General features: G+C 53.2%; 1 protein-coding gene and 1 non-coding gene across 5 annotated transcripts in view; one reads left to right on the top strand and one right to left on the bottom strand.

The window, feature by feature from the left end:
- Positions 1 to 12,756: 12,756 nt before the first annotated feature.
- On the bottom strand, positions 12,757 to 12,828 carry TRNAG-UCC (transfer RNA glycine (anticodon UCC)). Its single transcript has one exon. It is a non-coding gene; the product is annotated as a tRNA-Gly (tRNA).
- A 245-nt stretch (positions 12,829 to 13,073) lies between these two features.
- DPP9 (dipeptidyl peptidase 9) overlaps positions 13,074 to 25,311 on the top strand; it is a 41,961-nt gene continuing 29,723 nt past the window's right edge. For 3 of the 4 annotated variants that reach the window (XR_010840461.1, XR_010840462.1, XM_059062032.2), the window contains exons 1-4: positions 13,074 to 13,253; positions 14,242 to 14,294; positions 16,862 to 16,949; positions 20,608 to 20,867. Coding sequence is in view for 2 of the 4 variants with exons in the window: in XM_059062032.2 (XP_058918015.1) it covers positions 16,894 to 16,949; positions 20,608 to 20,867 (316 nt within the window). In the remaining 2 variants the exon portion in view is untranslated. Of the gene's footprint in view, positions 13,254 to 14,224; positions 14,295 to 16,861; positions 16,950 to 20,607; positions 20,868 to 25,311 lie in introns of those variants that run through there. The other variant, XM_059062037.1, reaches the window with a different exon arrangement.

Raw genomic sequence — 25,311 nt, forward strand, 5'->3', positions numbered from 1 at the left:
CCACCTGTCTCCGCCGCAACTTGGAGGCAGGGGCAGCAGCCTGCTCAGATCGGCGACCCTCCCCCATGTCCTGGAGACACCAGTGAGCCCCATTCCTTAATGGAATCTCTCTTACTCCACCCCTAAATTCAAGGTCATGGTTTGTGAATCTAGCAAGGGGCTCTGGGCCCACCAGAGTGGGCACAGCTCCCCACACATAGATTAACCCTGACGTAAAGCCACTCTGTTTTTTTGGCTGTGTTGGCTCTTCAGTGCTGCGCTCGGGCTTTCTCTAGTTGTGGTGAGCAGGGGCTACTCTTCGTTTTCTTGCGCAGGCTTCTCATTGCGGTGGATTCTCTTGTTGCCGAGCACGGGCTCTAGGCACGCGGGCTTCAGTAGCTGTGGCACGTGGGCTCAGTAATTGTGGCTCGTGGGCCCAGTAGTTGTGGCTCGCGGGCTCTAGAGCGCAGGCTCAGTAGTTGTGGCGCACGGGCTTAGTTGCTCCGCGGCATGTGGGATCTTCCCGGACCAGGGCTCGAACCCGTGTCCCCTGCATTAGCAGGTGGATTCTTAACCACTGAGCCACCAGGGAAGGCCCATAAAACCACTCTTGATGGTGGCTTGAAGCACCCAGAGGGTCAGTAGCATATCTGATATCACACAGCAATTAAGGGGCAAGGTTGAGGGAATTCCCTGGTGGTCCAGTGTCCAGTGGTTAGGATTCCACGCTCCCACTGCAAGGGGCATGGATTCGATCCCTGGTTGGGAGCTAAGATCCTGCAAGCCGTGCAGCACAGCCAAAAAAAAAAAAAAAAAAAAAAAAAGCTGCAGCAAGGTTGAGATTTGAACCAAGGCTTCAGGGGTCCAGTGCCTGTGTTCCTAAGCACTAAGATATAGTAGCTTAGGGGATGAACTAAGCTTGGGGAAAGAATTAATTTAGGGGATGAACTTTGAATGTAGTAGACTCCTGGGCAAGCTGGCCTTTACTTCCTCAAACAAAGGAAAGAGATTTCTAAAAGGAAGACAGGAAACATTCATTCATTCATTCATTCACACAATTAATGTCTTCCCTGAACACAACAGGCTGGGTACTGTGGACAGAGCAGTGGCCAAGACAGGTGGGCATGGCTTGGAGGAAAGCAGAAACGGCAAGGCGACATCTGAAGGGACAATCTGGAGACCCCGGTGTTTCCCTGCCTGGGTGGGGAACAGGTCAGGGCACAACTGGGGAGGGGGCTGGGCTGAGCAACAGGGAAAAGGGCACCACTGACTCCCTGGGGGCCTGCGGTGGGAAACCATTCCTGAGTGTCAGTGCCTGCGACAACCCCAGCAGGCATATGCTACGGTCACCCCCATTTTTCAGATGAGAACACTGAGGTCGTCGCAGGACCCTCCTTGCCCAGCATCACAGGCGGGGCCCAGCAAGCATCAGCTGCGCTCGTTGGCACATCCGTGCTGTAGCCTCTCCGGCCGTGTCAGGGGTGGGGGTGAGGAGCAGGCCTGGTGCACACAGAGAGGGCAGTAAAGGAGCTGGAAAATTCAGCTGAAGAGTCACGGTGGGCGTTGTCACGTGATGGTCCAGCCCGGTCGATTGGTGGGGGGGCGGATTCTTTCTTATCGTGGGCTCCAGACGGCGTCAGGGATGAGGATCCCTCTGCTGGATCTGAGGCACTGACAAGTGTCCGTGTGATGACACTCCCAGTCAGCAGCAGGATTCAGACCAGCGTCCCCACCCGGAGGGGCCCTGGGGCCAAATAAAAATCGCCACGGATGCTCTGTATCAAGGAGCTACTTTGTGTCAGCCCCGTAGTTAGCCTTCACTTTATTTAATCCTCCCATCACCCTCCACGAGAGAGCGTTATTATTATCACTCCCATTTCACAGATGAAGAAGTTGAGGCTCAGAGAGGGAAAGCCACCTGCCCAGTATCACACAGTGAGGCTGAGTTCACCAGGATACCCAAGAGTGAGTGAGACAGAAACGCAGTCCTGGGGAAATTCCAGTGGTGTGTGCGTGTGTGTGTGTGTGTGTGTGTGTGTGTGTGTGTGTTGGGATGGGGGAGACAGATATGGGGGATGAGAAAAGCTTTCTCACGTCCCTCCATCACCGCCCCCCCCCCCCGCCACATCCCATCTCCCCCCACATTTAGCCTTCAGACAGTGACGGTTTGATTGTGCGGAGCTAAGAATAACCCTCCACGGCAAAGCGACCTGGAGATTCAGGGAGGTGAGAGGCAGAGATGGGGAGGAGGAAGTAGGCAGGGAGGCAAGCCTCATCCAGGCATGCCCCCCACCCCCGCGCCCAGACTCCCTGATCAGTAGCTTCTGTCAACAGCCCAGGGCTGCTGCTTCTCTTATCTACCATTCCGGCAGCCCCATAAAAAAAATAACAAGCCGACTTTGTCATCATCTCCGGATTAGGAGGGCCCTTTCTATATTTATAGGTACTGGGCTAGCTGCGGACAGGTTTTGAGACTTGCATTCCAGAGTCAGGATGCCAGGGTTGTAGAATCGCCACTCCCCGGCTGGCTGACAGGTGACTTCATCTCTTTCAGCCTCGGTTTCCCTATGTGTAAAATGGTATTAATGATCACACTTCACAGCGTCGCTGGAGGATGAAATACCTTAGAAGGGCACCTACGAGGTCTTTGATTAATGTTATCTGCAGTTATGGTTGTGGTGATGGTGGCGTGTGGGATAGAATTTAAGGAGCCCCAAACAGCAGGGATTGTGTGTTGGCGGGGGAACTCCACACGGGCTGCGGAGGAAAAGACATCATTTCATAAATCGATGAAAATTGCAAAGATAAGGTGAGCAGTGGAGTTCCCAGCTACTGCAAACCTCCCCAGGTAGTCAAAGAATTGATTCATTCAAACATGATCATTGTGGTCCCAACACCCAGGGAACAAATAGTTTGAAAGTATTTCTCAACAGCAAAAAAGGAGTGAGTGAGGTGTTTATGAAATTAATCCCCCCCCTCTCTCCCCCTCTCCCTCCCTCCCTTCCTCCCCTCCCCCATACACTGCTTTTTGTGTAACTTAAATTGCCAAGACTCAGTTTCCCCATCTGTAAAATGGGCATAATGAGAGTCTCGACCCCCATAAATGTGGGTTCTGATAAGGAAGTGATTAAAACAACTAATTCAGGACCCAGCACCTTAAGTATCATTATTTAACTACTAGTTAACCAGTTCATTAGCTAGGAGTTAACGATCATGATTTTCTTAATTAATTTTTAATTAAAAAGGTAATCCCAGCTCACAGAGGACATCACCTGTATCAGAAATGACTTATTTATTGTTTTGAAAAGACTCAAAGCAACTTCTTACCATTTTAATGGGTTTTAATGATGACACGTGGCTCATCAAAATTCAACAGTGCATAAGGGTGTGCCATGAAAAACGAGGCTCTCTCCCACCTTGTGAAAAAGATTCGATGGCCTTTTATTGTATTTTCCGTTATCTTGATGACCTTGAATTTTATCTATATAGAAGGCCGTCTAGTGTAGTTCCTGCCAGAAATTACTTTCTTCGGTGTCTCCTATTCGGTTCTAGCAATTTCCAAAGCACGTCTGTTTTCGCGCGTCTGCCCCGTGCAAAGGGGAGACCCATCTGTTGTTTGCTCTTTTTAACTGTAAATGTCTCGAGGTTGCTGGGGGAGGGGGGTGTCTTTCTACATCAGCACATCCCCTCCGCTCCTTCCCTAACTCCACTGAAATCGGGGGCGCCCGGGTGGGGGGCGGGGTACCATTCTTTATTTGATTTGATTTATTTGGCCGCGCTGCGCGGCTTGCGGGATCCTAGTTCCCGACCAGGGATCCAACTCTCGCCCTGGGCAGTGAAAGCGCCGAGTCCCAAGCACTGGACCGCCTGGGAATTCCCCGGGGAGGGGTAGGGTGGCGCCATTCTTTAAATGAGCTGTTGAAGAAAAGAGGTTTTTGCATTAGAGCCGTGATTCTACTGTCCCACAAGCTTTTCTGTATGTTTGGAATGGTTTCCACAACCGTATCTCAATTTGTATACAAGTTGAGCAGCAGAAAGTCAGTCTTGCCCGAGCTCCCAGCCCCCAGCTTTCAGGAGCCTCACCCAAAGGTCATGGCACCCCTGCTGCCCATTTCATGGATTCCTTCCAGGGGTATTCCGTGGATACACCCGACTGTGTTCATGTACATTTGTATCCTTTCTGGATCGTGATTATTCTGATGAATGGTGGTGTAGGACATACACCTCCCCAAACTGTCCCAGCTCAGAACACAAAGGGCCTCCTAATTCATTTTATGGCTGTGAGTGGACAGTTGGGCTGTTTCTGTTCTTTTGCCCAGAAAGCTCTTGGGCTACACTGTCTTGATGTTCTCATGAGTGACCCTGGTACGGCCCAGGCTGAATGTTCCGATGGCTGGTTCCGATGCAACGACTTTCATTTTACTTTTAGTTATCTTGATGACCTTGAACTTCAACTATGTAGTACACAATCTAGTCTGTGCCATGGACTTTGAAGCAAGACCATTTGGCTTCGAATCTCTAGTCTGCTACTTATAAGCTGTGTGACCTTGGGCAAGTTATTTAACCTCTCTGTGTCTCCTTGAGCGTGTTACTAACTTCTCCATGCCTGGGTCTCTTCACCCATTAAAAGGGGGCTGCTGATGATAGCGCCAGTATCGGGGCGTTGTTGGGAGGTCTAAATGAGTTTAAAATGTGACATTGTCTCACATTTCCATTATTCTATGCATGCTCTTCCCAGACATACAAAGGGATCTGTTGCAGCCAGCATTTGCAAGAAATGTTTCCCAGACTGGAAACATTAAATCCTTACCCCCTTCCTTTCTTTCTTTCCTCTTCCTTTTCTTCCCCCCAACCTTCCTGAAGGCTCCTGGAAAGCTAGACACTTTGGTAGGACAGGCCAGCAACCCTGCCTGCTGAGGCCACCTGCTTCGGGACAAGGACACTTCTGCAAATACTGGGGTGGGGGGGGATATTAGGGGTGTCTGACTCTGAGATGCTGAGGTCTGGGGCTCAGAGTGGCGCTGGAAGGGAAGATGGGGTGGATGGCAGTCAGGGGATAATGGTGGGTGGGTGGCGGAGATAACTGTGTGTTGCCCAGGGTCTGGGCTCCTGCTGCCACCTAGTGGAATGCCAGAATAATCTTCTTTTTTAATGCAAGGAACCTGAGTTTGTAGTCTCCCCAGGAAGATGTACCCGACCTCACACAGGCAAACACAGGCTCAGAGAAGGGGAGCGACTTTCTGGGCATCACACAGCTCACTGGCTGCCTTGAGTGGGTTTTTTTGTTTGTTTTTTTGTTTTTTCGTTTTTTTAAACATCTTAATTGGAGTATAACTGTTTCACAATGGTGTGTTAGTTTCTGCTTTACAACAAAGTGAATCAGTTATACATATACATATGTTCCCATGTCTCTTCCCTCTTGCATCACCCTCCCTCCCACCCTCCCTATCCCACCCCTCTAGGCGGTCACAAAGCACCGAGCTGATCTCCCTGTGCTATGTGGCTGCTTCCCACTAGCTATCTATTTTACATTTGGTAGTGTATATATGTCCATGCCACTCTCTCACTTTGTCGCAGCTTACCCTTCCCCCTCCCCATATCCTCAAGTCCATGCTCTAGTAGGTCTGTGTTTTATTCCCATCCTACTACTAATCTCATCATGACATTTTTTTTCTTAGATTATATATATATGTGTTAGCATACGGTATTTGTTTTTCTCTTTCTGACTTACTTCACTCTGTATGACAGACTCCAGGTCTGTCCACCTCATTACAAATAACTCAGTTTCATTTCTTTTTATGGCTGAGTAATATTCCATTGTATATATGTGCCACATCTTCTTTATCCATTCATCTGCTGATGGACACCTAGGTTGCTTCCATGTCCTGGCTATCGTAAATAGAGCTGCAATGAACATTTTGGTACATGACTCTTTTTGAATTATGGTTTTCTCAGGGTATATGCCCAGTAGTGGGATTGCGGGGTCATATGGTAGTTCTATTTGTAGTTTTTTAAGGAACCTCCATACTGTTCTCCATAGTGACTGTATCAATTTACATTCCCACCAGCAGTGCAGGAGGCTTCCCTTTTCTCCACACCCTCTCCAGACTTTATTGTTTCTAGAGTTTTTGATGATGGCCAATCTGACCGGTGTGAGATGATATCTCATTGTAGTTTTTTTTTTTTGTTTTTTTTTTGCGGTACGCGGGCCTCTCACTGTTGTGGCCTCTCCCTTTGCAGAGCACAGGCTCCGGATGCGCAGGCTCAGTGGCCATGGCTCACGGGCCCAGCCGCTCCGTGGCATGTGGGATCTTCCTGGACCGGGACACGAACCCGCGTCCCCTGCATCGGCAGGTGGACTCTCAACCACTGCGCCACCAGGGAAGCCCTCATTGTAGTTTTGATTTGCATTTCTCTAACGATTAATGATGTTGAGCAGTCTTTCATGTGTTTGTTGGCAATCTGTATATCTTCTTTGGAGAAATGTCTATTTAGTTCTTCTGCCCATTTTTGGATTGGGTTGTTTGTTTTTTTGTTATTGAGCTGCATGAATTGCTTATAAATTTTGGATATTAATCCTTTGTCAGCTGCTTCATTTGCAAATATTTTCTCCCATTCTGAGGGTTGTCTTTTGGTCTTGTTTATGGTATCCTTTGCTGTGCAAAAGCTTTTAAGTTTCATTAGGTCTCATTTGTTTATTTTTGTTTTTATTTCCATTTCTCTAGGAGGTGGGTCAAAAAGGATCTTGCTGTGATTTATGTCATAGAGTGTTCTGCCTATGTTTTCCTCTAAGAGTTTGATAGTGTCTGGCCTTACATTTAGGTCTTTAACCCATTTTGAGTTTATTTTTGTGTGTGGTGTTAGGGAGTGTTCTAATTTCATACTTTTACATGTAGCTGTCCAGTTTTCCCAGCACCACTTATTGAAGAGGCTGTCTTTTCTCCACTGTATATCCGTCCCTCCTTTATCAAAGATAAGGTGACCATACGTGTGTGGGTTTATCTCTGGGCTTTCTATCCTCTTCCATTGGTCTGTATTTCTGTTTTTGTGCCAGTACCATACTGTCTTGATTACTGTAGCCTTGTAGTATAGTCTGAAGTCAGGGAGCCTGATTCCTCCAGCTCCATTTTTCGTTCTCAAGATTGCTTTGGCTATTCGGGGTCTTTTGTGTTTCCATACAAATTGTGAAATTTTTTGTTCTAGTTTTGTAAAAAATGCCAGTGGTAATTTGATAGGGATTGCATTGAATCTGTAGAGTGCTTTGGGTAGTAGAGTCATTTTCACAATGTTGATTCTTCCAATCCAAGAACATGGTATATTTCTCCACCTATTTGTATCATCTTTAATTTCTTTCATCAGTGTCTTATAGTTTTCTGTGTACAAGTCTTTTGTCTCCTTAGGTAGGTTTATTCCTAGATTTTATTCTTTTTGTTGCAATGGTAAATGGGACTGTTTTCTTAATTTCACTTTCAGATTTTTCATCATTAGTGTATAAGAATGCCCCTTGAGTGGGTTTGAAGGACCCCGGATATAATTTTAAAGGAAGTTTTTATTTTGGTGGTTTTTTTTTTTTTGCGGTACGCGGGCCTCTCACCGCTGTGGCCTTTCCCGTTGCAGAGCACAGGCTCCAGACGCGCAGGCCCAGCGGCCATGGCTCACGGGTCCAGCCGCTTCGCGGCATGTGGGATCTTCCCAGACCGGGGCACGAACCCGTGTACCCTGCATTGGCAGGCGGATTCTCAACCACTGTGCCCCCAGGGAAGCCCCAAGGAAGTTTTTAAAATTTTGTTTTGCAGGTAAGTGAGCTCTCAGGCCTTGATGGGGCTCATGGGGGAGAGAACATGTTTTCGGAGGTTCTACCCCTCCACCAGGAAGCCCACTTGTATTACTCCATTCCCACTCCCAGGCATTTTCTCTCCACCGGCCAGCTGTTCATTTGTTCATAATTTCAACAAATGTTTACTGAGCCCGTAGTGACAGGTAGAGAACAAAATAGATTCAAACAAACAACAAAAACCCTGAGCTGGTGGAGCTCACAGCCCAGTGGGGTAGGCAAAGGAGAAACAAGTAAACAAATCTACAAATGGGATTATTTCAGAGACTGATAAGTCATTGAAAGAACAATGAACTGATAGGGACTGAATTTATGGGTGCCAAGGTTGGGGGAGAAGATTAAAGTTAGCAGAGCTCAGGGAAGTCACCTCTGAGGAGGTAACATTCAAACCAAGACTTGGAGGAGAGGGAGTGAGCCCTGGAAATAACTGGGGAAAGCCAGCAGGCACAGCATGTGCAAAGGCCCTGGAGCAGGACCATGCCTGGTGTGTTGGAAGAACAGCCAGGAGGCCTGTGTGTCTGGAGCAGAGTGAGTGAGGGGGAGAGAGGGAGGAGGGGAGGGCAGATCGTGCAGAGACTTGTGGGCTTTGGGGAGGACTTGGGCTTTTACCTCGAAGGAAGGACGTGGGATCCCTGGAGGGCTGTGGGCAGAGGAGGGGAGGGAACCTGAGTCTGGTGCTCACAGGTGCAGTGGCTGCTGCGGGAAACAACAGGTGACTGCACTTGTCCAGGTTGGCCATGATGGGGAGGACCAGGGAGATGGCCGTCAAAGAGGGAAGAAGTGATCAGATTCTGGGTGTATTTTGAAAGCAGCGCCAATTGGATTTCCTAAGGGATTGGGTGGGGGTGGGAGAGCAGGTTCTGGCTGAGTGCCTGGAAGGAAGGAGCTGTCCTCCACTGGGGCAGGAGATGGAGGGAGAAGCAGTTTCATAGTTCGTCTGGGCGACTGTTACAAACCACCATAGGCTGGGTGGCTTATACACAGGAGACATTTATTTCTCACAATTCTAGATTGCTGGAAGTCCAAGATCAAGGTGACGGCAGATTCAGTGTCTGGTGACGGTGTTCTTCCTGGTTCACACATGATGTCTTCTTGCTGTGTCCTCATTGGAGGAAGGGGTGAGGGAGCTCCCTGGGGTCTCTTTTATAAGGGCACTAATCCCATTCATGAGAACTCCACCCTCATGAGCAAATCACCTCCCAAAGGCCCCACCTCCTCAGACACCACATAGGGGGTTAGGTTTAACATATGAACTTTAGGGGGACACAAACATTAAGTCCTTAGCAAGCAGGTTGGGGAAGATAGGAGCTCAGTTAGGGCCATGGCAAGTGTGAGTCCCCCATGAGCCCTCCAAGCGCAGACATCCAGGGGCAGTCGGATCCCGAGTCTGGAGCTCAGGGGAGGCCTCGGTGTCATCGGGGTATAGAAGGGGTTAACGTCCTAGGAGTGGAGGAGGAGAAGGCTGCCAGAGGAGAGGGGAAAGACCTGAGGACCCAGCCCTGGGCCAACGAGGGAGAGAGAAGCAAACCAATGGGGCCATTGAGGACAGGAGGGTCCCTGAGGATTTCCCAGGAGGAGGGGGCGGTTGGATCAGATGCTGAACTTAACATGAAGTCACCAATACATTTATTTCCCCTCTTTATGGCTGAATAATATTCCATTGTGTGATGGACCACATTTTGGGTATCCATTCATCCATTGGTGGACCCTTGGGTTGTTTCCACGTTTTGGCTATTGTGAATCATGCTGCTATGAACACGTGTGTACAGGGTTTTACATGGATGTGTTTTCACTTCTCATGGGTAGATACCTAGGAGTGGGATTGCTGGCTCAGATGATAATTGTTTAACCTTTTGAGGAACTGCCAGACCATTTCCCACAGCAGCTGCCCCATTTTTCACTCCCACTAGCAAAGTCCAAGGGCTCCAGTCTGTCCACATCCTCAGCAACACTTGTCATTGTTTTTTTTTTCCTGTATATACATATGTATGTATGTATGTATTTCTGGCCAGGGAATTGAACCCGTGCCCTTGCAGTGAAAGCTCGGAGTCCTAACCAGTGGACCGCCACGGAATTCCCTGTTATTGTTTTTCTTGATTACAACCCTCTTAGTGGGGGTGAATTGGTAAGTCTGGTCAACATTAGGTTCCAGATATCCCTCAGGAAAAAAAAAAAAAAAGAAGGAATTCCCTGGCAGTCCAGTGGTTAGGACTCTGCAGTTTCACAGCAGGGGACAGGGCTTGATCCCTGGTCAGTGAACTAAGATCCCGCATGCCCCGCGACACAGCCCCCCCAAAAAAAATCCATCAGATCAGCTCACTCATCATCAGCTCCATGTCAGCTTGACTTCTGCCTTACCCACTCCACTTTCCCCAGTTCACATAGTACGGGTCAGTAAATACTTGTTGAATGAATGAATGAATGAATGAATAGCTGGAATACTATGCAGCCGTCAAAAAGGATGTCACCGAAGAATGTTTAATGACGGGGGGAAGGTGTGGTTGCTAGAATAATGCCCCCCACAATGTCCACATCCTACTCCCCAGAACCTGTGAAGATGCTCCCTTCTATAACACAAGGGACTTTGCAGGTGGGATTAAGTTAAAGATCTTGAGATGGGGAGATTATGTTGCATTATCTGGGTTGGTCTGATGTAACAAAGGGGTCTTTGTAAGAAGGAGACAAGAGAGTCAAAATCAAAGAAGGAAATGTGACAACAGAACCAGAAGTTGGAGTGATGTGGGACCATGAACCCAGAAGTGTGGGCAGCCTCTAGAAGCTGGAAAAGGCAAGGAATGAATTCTCCTGGATTCTCAAGGAACAGCACCTCCAGAAGGAATGCAGCCCTGTGGACACCTTGATTTTAGCCCCTTTGGACCACTTTTTGGACTTCTGACTTCAAGAACTGTCAGATGATAAATTTGTGTTGTTTTCAACCAGTGTTTAATTTGTCGCAGCAGCAGTAGAAAACTAAAACAGAAGATCTTCAAGATATATTACTTTGTCACAGTGCCCTGCTGAGCCATATTGGGATCTGAGGCAAAAGGAAAACCGTGTGCTTCTTGGTATGTTTTATGTTATTTTTAGTAGTTAATTCCTCCCCCCAAAAGCATATGTTGAGAATGCTATCGATATGTTTGCTTCCATTAAACACAGAAAAATAAAATTATAAAAAAATAGAAAAGTAAAATTATAAGTTCTTAATGTTGTGAATTCTAATATACCTATTTTTAAGTTTCAATATTTTCAACGATGTCCTGGGGGAAAATAACCATTAAAAATGCGTAAAAACAGACATATGGGACTTCCTTTGTGGCCCAGTGGTTAAGACCCCCCACCTTCCGGCCTTCCCTGGTGATGCAATGGTTAAGAATCCACCTGCCAATAGAGGGAACACGGGTTCGATACCTGGTTAGGGAACTAAGATGCTGCCTTCTGTGGGGCGGGCCCTGCCCTGTGTCTGTACGTCTGTCCTTCCACAATGATTCCTGCTCTGTGGTCAGACACCTCCCCGCAAAAAGATACTACTTTCTTTAAATAGTCGTGGACTTTTAAGGTTTCCTTTAAAATGTTTACCATTGTTAGTTATTTCACATCTAACTGTAGAAAAGTTTCACTATTGTATCAGAACTTCTCCAGAAAAGTGTCACAGACATTTTCTCCTTTGGGGAATTAGCCTAAATTATGGTCTCTATTGAAAGGCAGATCTTAGGTGCTGCAGGGCAACTAAGCCCAGTGCAACGCAACTAAGACCGGATGCAGCCAAGTAAATAAATTAAAAAAACAAAACAAAAAAAACCATATCTAGAGGGGCACACGTTTTTGCTTTTGCCTCAGACTCCAATATGGCTTAGTAAGACACTGTCAGAACCTGTCTTGCATTAAGATTTTGATATTTTGTTCACCATGGGGTTGCTTTTTGCCATTAATTTGATATTTAAGAATAACGCATGAAAATATTATTTATCTTGATTATTGAGTTTTTTAGAGCCACCTTAATTTTTGCACTTGAGGTCATTGCCTCACTCTCCTTCTAATCCTGGCCCTGTAAGGGGAAAAAACAAACAAAACAGATTTTACAGTAATCTAATCCTAGCTCCTTACCATTACCTCCCTTCATTCTACTATCTCTCTTTAAAAAAAAAAAAGAAAAGAAAAAAGATTGGTCCAAAATGAGTTAACTCTGGGTTAAGATGAGAAGTCATTTAAATTATCTTCTTTCCAAGTCCGGCTTGTTTTGGTGGGGTTTTTAATCCCTTCGCTACTTGCTGCACCTGGCGTCCTTCAGAGGTCTTACAGAAAGTTCTTGTAGAAAGTGGTTTGGGCTGAAGCAACAACTTAAGCATTTGTAGACAGGCAAGAGTTTAAAATCTGTCTATGAGACGAACTAATGAAACATTGTTGGGCTTCAGGGTAGGTTTGAGAGCAGTTTCTCTCTTGGATTGTTTTAATAGTGTGTTTGTGCGTGTTGCGAAGGGGGTTATTGGATTTTTTTAATTCTGTATTTTCCTCCTTCCAGCTTCCATTGCATCAAGCAGAGTGATGGATATTCAGGAAGAGCGGAAATCACCATGAAGGAAAGAAACAAATAATGTTCATTTCAGGAGCTACACTGTAACAATCTCCGTAACATTGTTTATGATAAGCTTAAGAATGGCGACCCTCACCTGTTTCCCTAGTGCCGCGGTTATCACGTTCTCCTCACAAGGGAAAGGTCCCCGGTTCGATCCCCAGCGGAAACATTTCTACATCTTTACTATAGAATTTTAAAATTTGCTTCAAAGTAATTTCAGTAGAAATTCAACGGCCGTGCCTTTTTCTTGTTTCTCTGGTCTTTTTTAGATATTATGGAATTTTAAAAGCTATTGCAAAGTATTACAAATTCTAGGTCGGTGTTTGACGAGAAAGTTTTAAGGGGAAGGTTAAAAGTAACAAAACGCAACTGCGTTGGCCGGGAATCGAACCCGGGTCAACTGCTTGGAAGGCAGCTATGCTAACCACTATACCACCAACGCTTTGGACGGACACGTTTCTCTCTAAGGCCCTTTAGTAGAAGTATTATCGGTTAGACCGGGCGATACCAAGTTACCAGGGGTGTCTCTCCCAACGTCCCTGCTCACACAGGAAGACACCACGTTTGGGACGTTTCACCCCACTTGCCGCGGGGTCCGTGCTGGCGCGTTCCCCCCGCGACCAGCGCCCCGGACTCCTTGGTGCAGGCCGGGAGGTGGCCAATCCCAGGCCGCCGCCTGGGCCGCTCGACTTCCGGGTCAAAGGGGCCTGAGCTGCCGGGTATCCCGTGTCCGCTGCCGCCGCTGTCCCCTGCGTCCGCCACTTCCTGGGCCGTAGTCCCGGGCATGGAGCCGCGAGCTTGAGGCGCCGCTGGCTCCGGGACGCCCTGCCCAGCCCGGCCCTCGCCCCGCGCCGGCCCCGAGCCCCGGTGAGCAGTGCCCGCGCGCCCCGTCCGGCCTCGGCCGCGACCCTGATCCCGCCATTGACCGGCCCCACCTCAGTCCCGACTCTGGATCCTCCACTGACCGGCCTCCCCGGTGCCCTCCGTCCCGGCCTCCGCGCACCCCGGCCCCGCCATTGCCCAGACTCGCGGTTCTTCCAGTCCTCGCCTCCGTTTCCCCTCCGCCCCGGCCTCTCGTCACTCCTTCGCGCCAGTCCCCTCCGCCGGCAGGGCCACCTCTCAGCCTCTCCAACGCCCGGCCTGTCCCGACCTCCTCTCCCATCCCGTTGCTGCCCAGACCACCTGGTTCTGACCCCTTCGGGGGGTGGCCGCCACCAGTAACGCCTTCCCTTCCCTGTCGGCTCTGGAGGTCCCCATCTTCTCCCCCTCCCCATGCAAACACATGGTATCTATATGAGACCGGAGACCACTTCCTTGACCTGCTCCCACCCCTTCACCCCTCCCCAGCACTCGGCTTCCTCGCCACCCCCACCCCCACAGGTCCAGCCCCTTCCCTCAGCTTCGCTCCCAGGCCAATCCGGCCACCCACCTTCTTCTCACAGAGGCTCCGACCAGCCTTGACACTTCCCCATCCATGAGGCAGCTGAGCCTTTAGAAGTGGCCCTTTCCCTTTGAGCCCATCCCTGCCCCCCACCCCCCCACCGCGAGGAAGTCACTTGCCCCAGCGGCAAGAGCAAACCTTTACAGGAGCTGGGACTAAAGCCCAGGAGGGGTGCCCTGTGGCCACCAATCCCTGTCGTCCCTTGCTGGATCCTGGGCAAATTGGGCACCGTGGCAGGACTTTCCTCCCTGGTGTGGTTCAGACAGCGCTTCAGGGCTGTGAGGCATCCTTAGGAACTATTGGGTACAGAAAATCAGGCCCGACCATCAGGGACTCCCCGGGTGGCAGGAAAATGAGTAGTTAGCCGGTCCCTCCATTAAATCACCGTGTTAATAAGACATTTACTCTGTCAAGGTCTGTGTCCCACGTCTGCAGCTGGAATGGAGGCTCTCTGGACCCTTTAGAAGGTCAGTGGTGCTGGGCTGGGGTGGCCGGGAAGGCTGGATGTGTGCTGATGGGATTCATTTGCCTGCTCCTGGATACAGAGTTTGGCAGGAAGTGGTTTTCTGCAGCCCTGGGGTCACTGGTCTTGGGGACAGTTAGCCAGGCCCCAGGCCAGGGGCTGCAGCTTCGTGTGCTCTTGCTGGAGACATTTCTTTCTATCCAGCATCGTATGCTAGATGTCCACGGACAGAGGCCCTGGAAGGACTGGGGGAGAAAAAGGAGGGAGCACTGATTCCAGCTGGATTTGGCGGATGTGTGGCTGCATCTCCCCCTCCCCTGCCACACACACACACCTTATACGGTGCCTTGGCGCTCAGTCTGTGAATGGTGTGGATTCTGGCTCTGAAAGTGATAGGAACTTGAGCCCAGTTCTCCCCTTGGTATAATTTTAAGCAACTTGGTTAGATGACAGTATGAGCTGGCCCGTAGTCTCTGCTATGTCGGCTACTTTACCCGTGCAACCTTACTTAATCCTCGCCGTAGTCGTATAGGTGTAGGCACTGCAGCCCCACTTTATTTGTTTATTTTTGGCTGAGTTGGGTCTTTGTTGCTGCATGCGAGCTTTCTCTAGTTGCGGCGAGCAGGGGCTGCTTCTCGTTGCAGTGGCTTCTCTTGTTGCGGAGCACGGGGACTAGGCACGCGGGCTCAGCAGTTGTGGCGCACGGGCTCCAGAGCGCAGGCTCAGTAGTTGTGGCACACGGGCTTAGTTGCTCTGTGGCATGTGGGATCTTCCCGGACCAGGACTCGAACCCGTGTCCCCTGTGTTGACAGGCGGATTCTTAACCATTGCGCCACCAGAGAAGCCCTGCAGTCCCATTTTGTAGCTGGGGAAATTGAAGCACAGAGAGGTTAGGCAGCTTCTCCAAGGTCACATAACCCAGTAGTGGCAGAGTCAGAATTTGAACCCAAACCTCTCTGACACCAGAGCCCACAGTTTTCACCACTGGACTGAGGTGAAATCAGTGCTTCTTTATGGTGACATTTTGCTTCACTTCTTCCATGGGATCTCTGTCCTGGGACCAGGCGCTGCTTTCTTTTCCTTTAACCATCAGGGCACCTGTCTCATCAAGAAGGGGGTGGGGTGCCCACCAAATCAGGGGTCCCTTTGGCTTTGTTCAGCGTTCAAGTGCGGACAGGGACTCGTTCACTCACCCTGAGACGTTTGCTGTATTGAGTGCTTCTTGTGTGCCGGGGCCACAGCAGGAACAGGAGGGATGGGGGCCTGCCTCCATGGAGCTGACAGCCTGGCGCGGGGCGCTCACCCACCCAGAGAGGGCTTCTCAGCCTCAGCACTAGCGATGTTTGGGGCCAGATTATTCTTTCTGGCGGGGGAAGGGCATCCTGCTAATTGTGGGGGGGCTTAGCAGCATCCCTGGTCTCCACCAGCCAGATGCCAGCAGCATGCCTCCCAGTCGTGACAACCAGAAACGTCTCCTGGGAGCACCAGCCCTCGTCAAGACCCCCTGGCTTAGGGGATTCAATGACCCCCCGAGAGACTCTGCGCTCCATGACCATCTGACCCGCAGAGGTCCTAGGATGCTGCACACATTTAAACACACAAACCAAGAGGGAGGGACCGGAGGCGACTCACAGACGCTGGGGGCCACCCTGATTGATACCATCTGAACCATTGGGAATTTGTTTTGGTGTCTCGTGTGAGCCTGAGGAGCTAACTCCATTTCTTTCCCTCAGACAATGAATACAGAGTTTCTCCCCCTGGGCACTGTGGACATTGGGACCAGATCATTCTCTGGGGTGGGCCGTCACGGCCACAGTAGGGTGACGAGCGGCACCCCTGGCCCCACCCACCGGGTGCCACGGCACCACTCCCGCAGTCAGCGGTAACAGCCCAAAATGTCTGCAGACATCAACAAGGGTCCCCTGGGCAGGGGGCGGGGAGAGGGGGAAAATCACCCCCGCTGAGAACTACCATTTTAGAGTGAGTGCTTGCAGAAAGGCCCAGGTGTTGAGATGGGGATAACAAGGAAGCAACTTTGGACTTCGTGCCAGGAAAGACCCCTGAAGAGGTGACACTGGGACCCAAAGGATAAGAGGGAGCACATCATACAAAAAGCAGGGCAAGGGTGTTCTAGGCAGAGGGACTGGTGAGTGCAAAGGCCCTGAGGTCGGGCTGAGTCAGCGTGTTTAGGGGAGATTAAGGCCAGCGTGTCTGGAGATCATGGTCAAGGAGGTGGGGTCGGGAAGGCCATCGGGGAGCAACCACAGTGGAGAATTTGGGTTTATTTGATTTCCAGCAAGTGCTGTGGGTGGCCGCCCCCGAATCGTTTGAAACTCTCGTCTTCTCAGGGACTCTCATCTTGGGAGATCCGCCCGGTTTCTGGCAAATGCCCAGACAGGTGTTTGAATTTCGAATTTCAGGACAGGGCCTGCACCATCTGCCTCATGAGGAGGCCCTTGGCATTGGGTGTTCCCCGCAGACGGGAGGGCGGCCTCGAGGAATGGGAGCGGGGAGGGGGGCCCACACCCCCACGCTGCCAGAGTTGCAGCCCCGCCGTCCGCCCCCTCGCAGGTTCACCCACCCTGAGGTCAGCCGAGCGGTTAATGCGGAAGGTTAAGAAAGTGCGGCTGGACAACACAAACACAGCACGTTGCAGAAGGTAAGGCGTGTGCCGTGGGAGCCCTGGGCGGAGGGGGCGTGGTAGAGGTTCCCGAATTTCCAGCGGAGTCTTAGGTCTGGGAAGGCACCTTGGCCACCCCGATGTTTCTGCCTTTCCCCAGGGTGCACGCCTGGCTGTTCCGTGCGGGCGGCAGCGTGAGCTAGGGAGAGGCTGTTCAGCCTTTTGGCAAAGTCGACGCGGGCTGGGTCATTCGGTGCCCGCACCGCCATTGTAGGGTGTGAAGCATCACCCACCCGTCCCGACAGCCACAGATGTCCGCAGACATCACCCCGTGTCCCCTGGGGACGGGATCGGCCCCAGGTGAGAACCGCTGGCCAGATGGTCAGGGTGTGGGTTTGGGGTCCAACAGACTTGGGCTCCTGCCCTTCCTCGTGGGTGACCTTGGGTGAGCCACATGACCTCTGAGCCTACTTTCCCGTCCAAATGAGGACAAGCCCAGAACCCACTAACCAGGGTTGCAGTGAGGAGTCAACGTAATCATCCACACAAGGCCCAGGCGCTTGTAAGTTCCACGTGTGGGGCCCGCTGGGATGAAGGGACCACAGGAATTCCGCAACCTAGCCGACCTCTCTCACTATCAGTTTTCTGGTCCTCAGGCTCATCGGCTTTTAGGGAGCGCAAGGATCGGGGAGGCAGGAAGGGAACGGAAGATGGTTCTGGAAGACAGGGCTGACGTTAAGCACAGTCACTCGTTTCCCGGATGTGGGCCCTGAAAACGGGTGGTGTGCGTGCATTCGGGTGTCGGTTAGTGATGGGACCCCGAGTCTCGTCTCTCACGTGCGCTAGGTACCACGTGGGCACGGGCTGGGCTGCACACTGGCTTGAAGAAGCTGAAGGCCCGGGCAGTGCCAGGGCATGGCCTTCATAGGGCAGAGGACGGCCTGCTGCTTCCAGGGAACCCGCACCCGCAGGCAGGCACGCGCGAGTTCCCTGAGGGCCACTCTGAGGCATTTCCGGAGTGTGGCGGGCCCCGCCCCGCCCCTCCCCTTGTGCCTTATGAGAATCTGCTTCCCTCATCGCTGGCCCCGCCTGGGTCTCCACCACGTGCCCCTGTGGGCGGTGGTCCCAGCCCATGAAGCGCTGGCTGAGACAAATCACAGGATGCCGTCGGGCCTCGACTGTGACCGCACCAGCGGGTCCCAAGCTGTGCGCTGGCGGCGGCGCGGGCAGTGAGGCGTCCTACCGATTGGCAGGAGAGCGTAGGTGGACCTGGCCTAAGTGGCTCAGAATCCACTTTCAGTTCCCCAGCTGTGTAAACTCTTGAGTCAAGAAGCCGAGCCTCAGCTGGCACTGAATGAGACGGGGCCGGCACAGGCTTGCTTCCTAAGGGCTGCGTTGCGTTCGCCTGTTCCCCCCTCCCAGGCTCCCTCTGCGTCCGGGGAGGAGAGGGGCGAGCGGAGGGCCGGGGTGTAGCAGCAAGCCTTAGCCTGGGAGCTCAGGCTGCCTGGCCACATCTAGAAGATTCCTAGAACTTTCTCCCGATGTTTCATCTCCTTTCTCATCTCCTGGATCGTGTTTTTGCTTCCTGGGCTCTCTGCGCGGATCGGAGGCAAGATCATTTTTATCGTTCTTTGCTGTGGAAAGAAGCCATGAGATTCCGGGAGTGCTTCCGCCAGCCTCTCGGCTTCGGGGGTTCCCCGTGGGAGCCTGGAGGCCACGGTCTGTTCTTGTGCCGTGAGCGGGGCTTGAATTGTGGCAGCCGAGTCAGTGGGGTACTCGGCGGGTTAGAGGACATGCCCTGCCTTGGTTTTCTGGGCTTGGTGCCGGCAGCGCTTGGGGCCGTGTGGGCTCCGCAGCGCTCAGCGGGTCCTGGCCCGGCCGCTGCCCAGCACCGCCTGTGGCCCCTGCCGTCCTCGAGGTGAACCGCAGCTCTGCGGCAGGCCGGGGCGGGCCACGCGTGCCCCTCGGCAAGGCTTCTGTCCTTCCAGGGTTTGCTTTATTTGACTTGAGGGCCCCGAAGGCTCTAATGACCTGTGGTCCGTGTCTTCAAAGCCGCCGTGGGAGGAGCTGAAGTGTCTGGGGGACAGGACACGCCGGCTTGTTGCCCCGCCACCGCTATTCCCCAGCCCGGCTGGGTCAGGGAGGACTGGGCGGGGGGTGCGGTTGGAAAGGGCATTCTGATAATCAGCCCGCGGTGGGTGCTCAGGAGCCGTGGGAACGCCTCGTGTCTCTTTCTCCCCTTGCCTCTCAGAGCGGGCAGGGTCCTTTGTCCTGTGGTGGTCACTGCAGGGTCTCGTATTGGCAAGGGGCAAAGCCTTCTGGGAGTCTTAAGGCTCCCACTGGATGGGGGGCACCAGCTCTGTCCATGACTTCTCTAAAGCCATCCCCTCCTACAAGGGAACACCGACCTGTACCCGCAAAGCCGCTAATCCCAGAGGATAAGGAATCCCAGTGTCTGGAGAGGCCCTCAGCCATTCGGTGCCCTCGCAGGAAATCAAGCCTGGCCCGCTCACACTGGCTGGCCTCTCTAGACGACCCTGACTCTTCCAGAACCGGGTCACCGTGGCCATGTTTAGATTTCCCTAAAACAAATATTTGTCTGGCCAGCCCTGTTCAGTCAAGAAGTGTGCTGAGCAGAGGGGGTGGGGGTAGGAGGGGAGGCCGTTGCGCAGCAGCCGCTGTGCCTGGAAGGGGAGGAGAGAGTGGGACGGCCTCTGGGGGAGGCTTGCACATCCGTCCTCTCACGTGGAGCTCCCCAGATGTCCAGCGAATATCTGCCTGGGCCTCTGAGCACCTCTGGTGAGGCACGAGAGGTTCCCCCGCTGGCCAGCAAGCTGACAGCACCGGTGAGGAGGTTTGCAGACCCACTGCTTACACTCAGTTCTTGGTGCGGGAGCGAGCCCGTCTCCCAGCAGGCTGTAGGGGAGACCATGATTCTGTGGCTCTGCGAGGAACGCCTCCTGTGCGCCGGGGCCGTGTGAGGTACTGGGATGCTGCTTTGAACGGGACAGACGTGGGGGAGATGGGAACGGGACCCATGAACAGCCACTGTGACGAATGCTCGGAGGGCAGGGCAACCAGGTGTCAGGTGAAAGGTGAACGGAGAGACAGGTTTTGGTACAGATGTTCATCTGAGGACCCGACAGACAGTTAAGCTGAGATCTGATTTCCCAGTAGAAAGAGGGAAAAAAGTGTTCCAGGCAGTAAGGACAGCACATGCAAAGGCCCTGGGGCAGGAAGCAGTCTGGCCTGTTTGGGCAGCTGAGAGAAGGCCAGTTTGCCCGAGGCCTAGTAATGAAGGGGCGTGAGGTGTGAGGGCCTGGCAGAGGTCAGAGGGCAGAAACCATCGAAGGCCTTCCGTGAGCGCTGGTTTTTAACCCTGGAGGGTGTGGAAAACCAAGGAAGGGTTTTAAGTCAGGGGATCAGATTTGCGGTGCATGTACAGTCAAGCTGAGAGACGGTTGCAGTCATTCAGCTGAGAGGTGATGGTGGCCTGGACCTCAGGATTCGTAGATGGAGAGAAGAGAAACGATTTGAGAAATACTTAGGCGGGCGGGGAAGGTTGCACGGGGCTGGGGCCCTGCCAGGGGAGTCAGAGAGTCTGATGGGAGGCAGCTTGTAAGTGGAACCTAGGTACCACCCCCCCCCCACCCCGCACCTTCTCATTGTCTTCCCACCCGTCCCTCCCTCCTCCTAGCTTCTCGCTGAATTCCGAGGGGGCGGAGAGGATGGCCGCCGGGGCGCAGACACGCGACCGCGACCGGGGCGACGCAGTCGAGATGGGGGAGCCGGCCGCCCGCTTCCAGGTGCAGAAGCGCTCGTGGGACGGCCTCCGGAGCATCATCCACGGCAGCCGCAAGAACTCGGGCCTCGTCGCCAACAAAGCGCCACACGACTTCCAGTTTGTGCAGAAGACGGACGAGTCGGGCCCCCACTCCCACCGCCTCTACTACCTGGGTAAGCCCCCGGTTCCCCTCGGACCCCTGCGGCCGCCCTCGGGCCGGGAGGCATTTCTGGGACAGCTGTTACTAAGTCCTCTAGTCTCCAGATGTTGGCCGCTCCAGTTAGTCAGAAGGTCCCAGTAGGGCTTCCCTGGTGGCACAGTGGTTGAGAGTCCGCCTGCCGATGCAGGGGACGCGGGTTTGTGCCCCGGTCCGGGAGGATCCCACATGCCGCGGAGCGGCTGGGCCCGTGAGCCATGGCCGCAACGGGAGAGGCCACAACAGTGAGGCCCGCCTAGCACAAAAAAAAAAAAAAAAAAAAGAAGGTCCCAGTAGAGGGCCTGGCCCTGGGCAAACTGTCCCATCACGGTTTTGACGCAGTGCTGCCCCTGTGTGATGCCACCCGTGGATGACATCTGTCTACAGGGAAAGTCTGGGGCAAGGGTCCCCCACGGGGCTCAGATGTGTGTGTGACCAGAGCAGAGGGCAGTCCTGCCCCATCTGTGTTGACAGCAGCACCATGGTTCGGGCCTGGACCGTGGGCCTGAGGCCCTGAGATCGTTTCCAGCCCTCGTCAGCGGGGCCGGCCCCCCGAGTCACTTCCCCGCCACCTGGGCTGGGCTGGGCCTGGCTAGCAAACGTCTTGACTTCCCCCCAGTGGGAGTTGAAAGTAACTCCAGTAGATGCTTGCCGGCTAGCAACGCGTTAAGAAGGAAACTGAGGCTCGAGGAAAGGTGCCACAGTGGCATAACCGTGTGCCGTGGGCTGACAGTTGGGGTTTGCTCTCCCTGCCCGAGATCCCTGGCGGCTAAGCACATTAATGGCTAATCACGTCTGCCTCCTGGTATGTGCCTTGAGAGCAGCGCTTTCTACGTCACTGGCAGTTATTTATGTGTTTGTGTTCCCTGCCGGCCTTTGGGGCACGAATGAGGCCTCGTGTACACTTGTGGCCTCAGCAGCTGGGCCAGGGCCTGGCTCCTGGTAGGGGGACAGCAAATATCTGTTGAGCAAATGAATTTCACCTAAAGGTCTTCCAAGGCAGGAAGGAACAGTGCCAAGCATGTCCCTTTGTAAGTAGCCTGACGTGTTATTGTTGATCCAGGGCAGGTTTTTTTGGTTTTTGTTTTATTAATTTATTTATCTATTTTTGGCTGTGTTGGGTCTTCGTTGCTGTGCGAGGGCTTTCTCTAGTTGCGGCGAGCGGGGGCCACTCTTCGTAGCGGTGCGCGGGCCTCTCACTGTCGCGGCCTCTCTTGTTGCGGAGCACAGGCTCCGGATACTCAGGCTTGGTAGTTGTGGCTCACGGGCCCAGTTGCTCCGCGGCATGTGGGATCCTCCCAGACCGGGGCTCGAACCCGTGTCCCCTGCGCTGGCAGGCGGACTCTCAACCACTGCGCCACCAGGGAAGCCCTAGGGCAGGTTTTTAAGCTCAGCACTGGGCATTTGAGGCCAGCGCTTTCTCGGTGTATCTTCAGCCTGCCCCCAGTCAGCCCTCAGTCAGTATTGGAAGCGAGTGATGGAGTGAACGAATGAGTGAAGGTCATCCCCTGCCTGAGGCTGACCCCAGGGCAAGGACCGTGAGAGTGACTGAGATGGATGCCAGATGGCTCTCCCTTTCCCACAGTCCATGCCATCTCTCCTCCTAGAGGCCCATGTGGAAACCAGATGGCAGTTTGGGAAGCAGAGGCAGGGAGGGGAATGGTCTAGAAGGGTCGGCAAGCGACGGCGGTCTGTTTTTAGAAATCTAGTTTTGCCGATGCACAGTCATACCCACTGGTTTATAGACCGTCTGTGGCTGCTTTCGAGCATAATTGCAACAGAGGTCATGTGGTCCGCAAAGCCAGAAATACTTACTGTCTCTGGCCTCTTGCAGAAAAATGTTTGCCAACTCTAGCCTAGGAGAGATTAGGGCATGCTTCAAGTTTCATTTACCCAAGGGAGAGTTGGCTGTTAGGACCGAAAGTGGCCAAGGCTCTGGGACAGTGGTGAGCTGTTGCCTCTCTCTGTTTTTTTTTTTTCCTGTGGTTCCGTGGCCCCCAATCCCTTTCTCCCAATGCAGTCTCTCTTGGGCCTCTCGCTCTCTCAAGTTCAAGGTGCCGTCCTGGCCACAGTACTTATATGAGTTTCCTGGGGCTGCTCCTGAAACAAATGCCCACCGACTCAGTGGTTTAAAACAACAGAAGCATATTCCCTCTCAGTTCCGGAAGCCAGAAGTCTGAAATCAGTTTCTCTAGGCCAGTCAAGGTGTCCGCAGGGCCAGTCTTCTTCTGGAGGCTCTAGGGGAGAGTCTGTTCTTTGCCTCTTGAGGCTTCTGGTGGCCACCGGCATTCCTTGGCTGGTGGCTGTGTCACTGCAGTCTCTGCGTCCATGGCCTCATCGCCTCCTCCTCTCCTGTGTGTCTGTAATCTCTCTGTCTCCCTCTGATAAGGCACGAGATTACATTTAGGGCCCACTGATCTTAATCCCATCTGCAAAGGCCCTTTTGCCAGGAAGGTAACATACAGTTTCCAGGGATTAGGACATGAGTGTAGCCGTTGTTAAGCCAACCACAGAGCTGCCGAAAGGGACAGAAATGCTCCGAGCTACATTAAGCCACCAAGAGTCCCGTCACAGTAAGGACACGGGTGTGTCAGGGAGCCCCCCCAGCCTCCTGACCAGCACTGAGAAGCGCAACCATAAGGAGCCCAGGCATCTGCCCTCGTATGTGGATCCACCCTCACTGCCCAGCCACCCTCCACTCCCGGGATTGCACGTCGGTTCCAGCCACCAGCAGAAACGGACCAGCTTTCTCTGCATTTCTGGGAGAGTGAGTGTGATTGGCTCAGACATCCACTCATCCGGTCATCCTTGGCCTGGGGCGGGCGGTCCTTGCCGTCTCTAGCAGGTGCTGAGGGCCCACTCTTGTAGGGGCCAGCTCCAGACAAGGACTGTGGACCCACTGCGGCTCCAAAAAGTGCCGAGAACAGCCCAAAGCCATCCTGCTTCTCTTGGGGTGGCGTTGCTCACCCTTGAGCTGATCCAGCCTGCGTCACTCAGCACCCTCGGGGTACCCTTGACCTCACTCCATGTCCAAGTTCCTGGGGCAGGTCTCCCCAGAACCCCCGTGTATTTATAATCTGTCTGCGCTAGCCCAGGGCCGGGGGAACGCTGGCAGCCAGAAGCGTTTATGGATTGAACAGAAAGGACCTCTAGGGGCGATGCCCAGCCCGCCCCCTGCTCCCCTGGGCCCCCTGCTCCCCTGGGCGGGCCCCAGGCTTGCCAGTCACCGTCCTCTGGGGAGGCTCATTGGGAGCCCAGTGCACGTGGGCTGGAGCAGGAAAGGAAAGCCGCATGCCTGCTGCTCGGGCACGTCCCCGGAAGACGGTTCCAGGGCTCAACTCCTCCTAGTGGGTCGGCTCCTCCCCACTGCAAACGGGTGTCCTGCATTCGGTGGACGAGGGCACAGGGCCCCAGACAGCACTGGGGGTCCCTTAGGGGGTCCCTCGTGTCCTACGTCCAGGCCCAGGGTCACAGGCCCCACGTGGCCCCTCATCTAGGCCACGCAGTGTTTGCCCAGGCCTGGGCCACCTGCCATGCTGGTGGGCTTTGGGGTGGGGTGCTGTCCCCAGAGATGGAGTGGAGCTGCTAAGAGGAGGCACAGGAGGGACCGTGACAGCAGTAGTCAGTGGCCGTGGTCAGCCGTCCCAGACCCTCGCCGTGCACACCGTCACAGGTGCCGAGGGCAGCTCCTCCAGGGAATGTGCCGGAATGGGCTGTTTCGTGTCACTGCTTATGAACTGTTGGCGGGGGGGAGGCGGCTCTGATGTCCTTGGCAAGGCCGCGCCATTGATTTCCTGTTTGGAAGGCTCCGGCTACCAGAGAGCCTGCGGACAGGGGCTGTTCTAGAGCCCACGGCGCTCGGCCGAGAGCGGCCACCTGCTCCCTCCCAGCTTTCCGCGCTGCCCCTCCCAGCCACCGCGCTGGGTGGTGTTTGCTTTTTTAAAAATTGAGATGTAATTCACATCCCATCAAATTCCCTCTCTTAAAGGTGGAGAGCTCAGTGGTTTTGGGTACAGTCACAGTATTGTGCAACCGTCACCACAGTCAAATTCCAGAACATTCCATCACCCCAGAAAGCAGCCCTGTGCCCATTAGCAGTCACTCCCTATCCCCTTCCCCCAGCCCGTAGCGACCCACTGACTTGCTTCCTGTCTCTGGATTTGCCTGTTCTGGACGTTTCACAGAAATGGAATCACAGGGACTTCCCTGGCGGTCCAGTGGTTAAGACTCCGCGCTTCCACTGCAGGGGGCGCGGGTTCCACCCCTGGTCTGGGAACTAAGATCCCACAAGCCGTGTGGCCAAAAAAAAAAAAAAAAAGAAAAGAGATGGAATCCTGCACCGCACGATTCTCGTCCCAACTTGTCTTGTGAACTTAGGAAGATGGCCCCGTCGGCAACTCAGATGGGCGGCGTCACATCCG

Source organism: Kogia breviceps, chromosome 4 (genome assembly GCF_026419965.1).
Source record: "Kogia breviceps isolate mKogBre1 chromosome 4, mKogBre1 haplotype 1, whole genome shotgun sequence".
In the NCBI taxonomy this organism is placed as follows: domain Eukaryota; kingdom Metazoa; phylum Chordata; class Mammalia; order Artiodactyla; family Physeteridae; genus Kogia; species Kogia breviceps.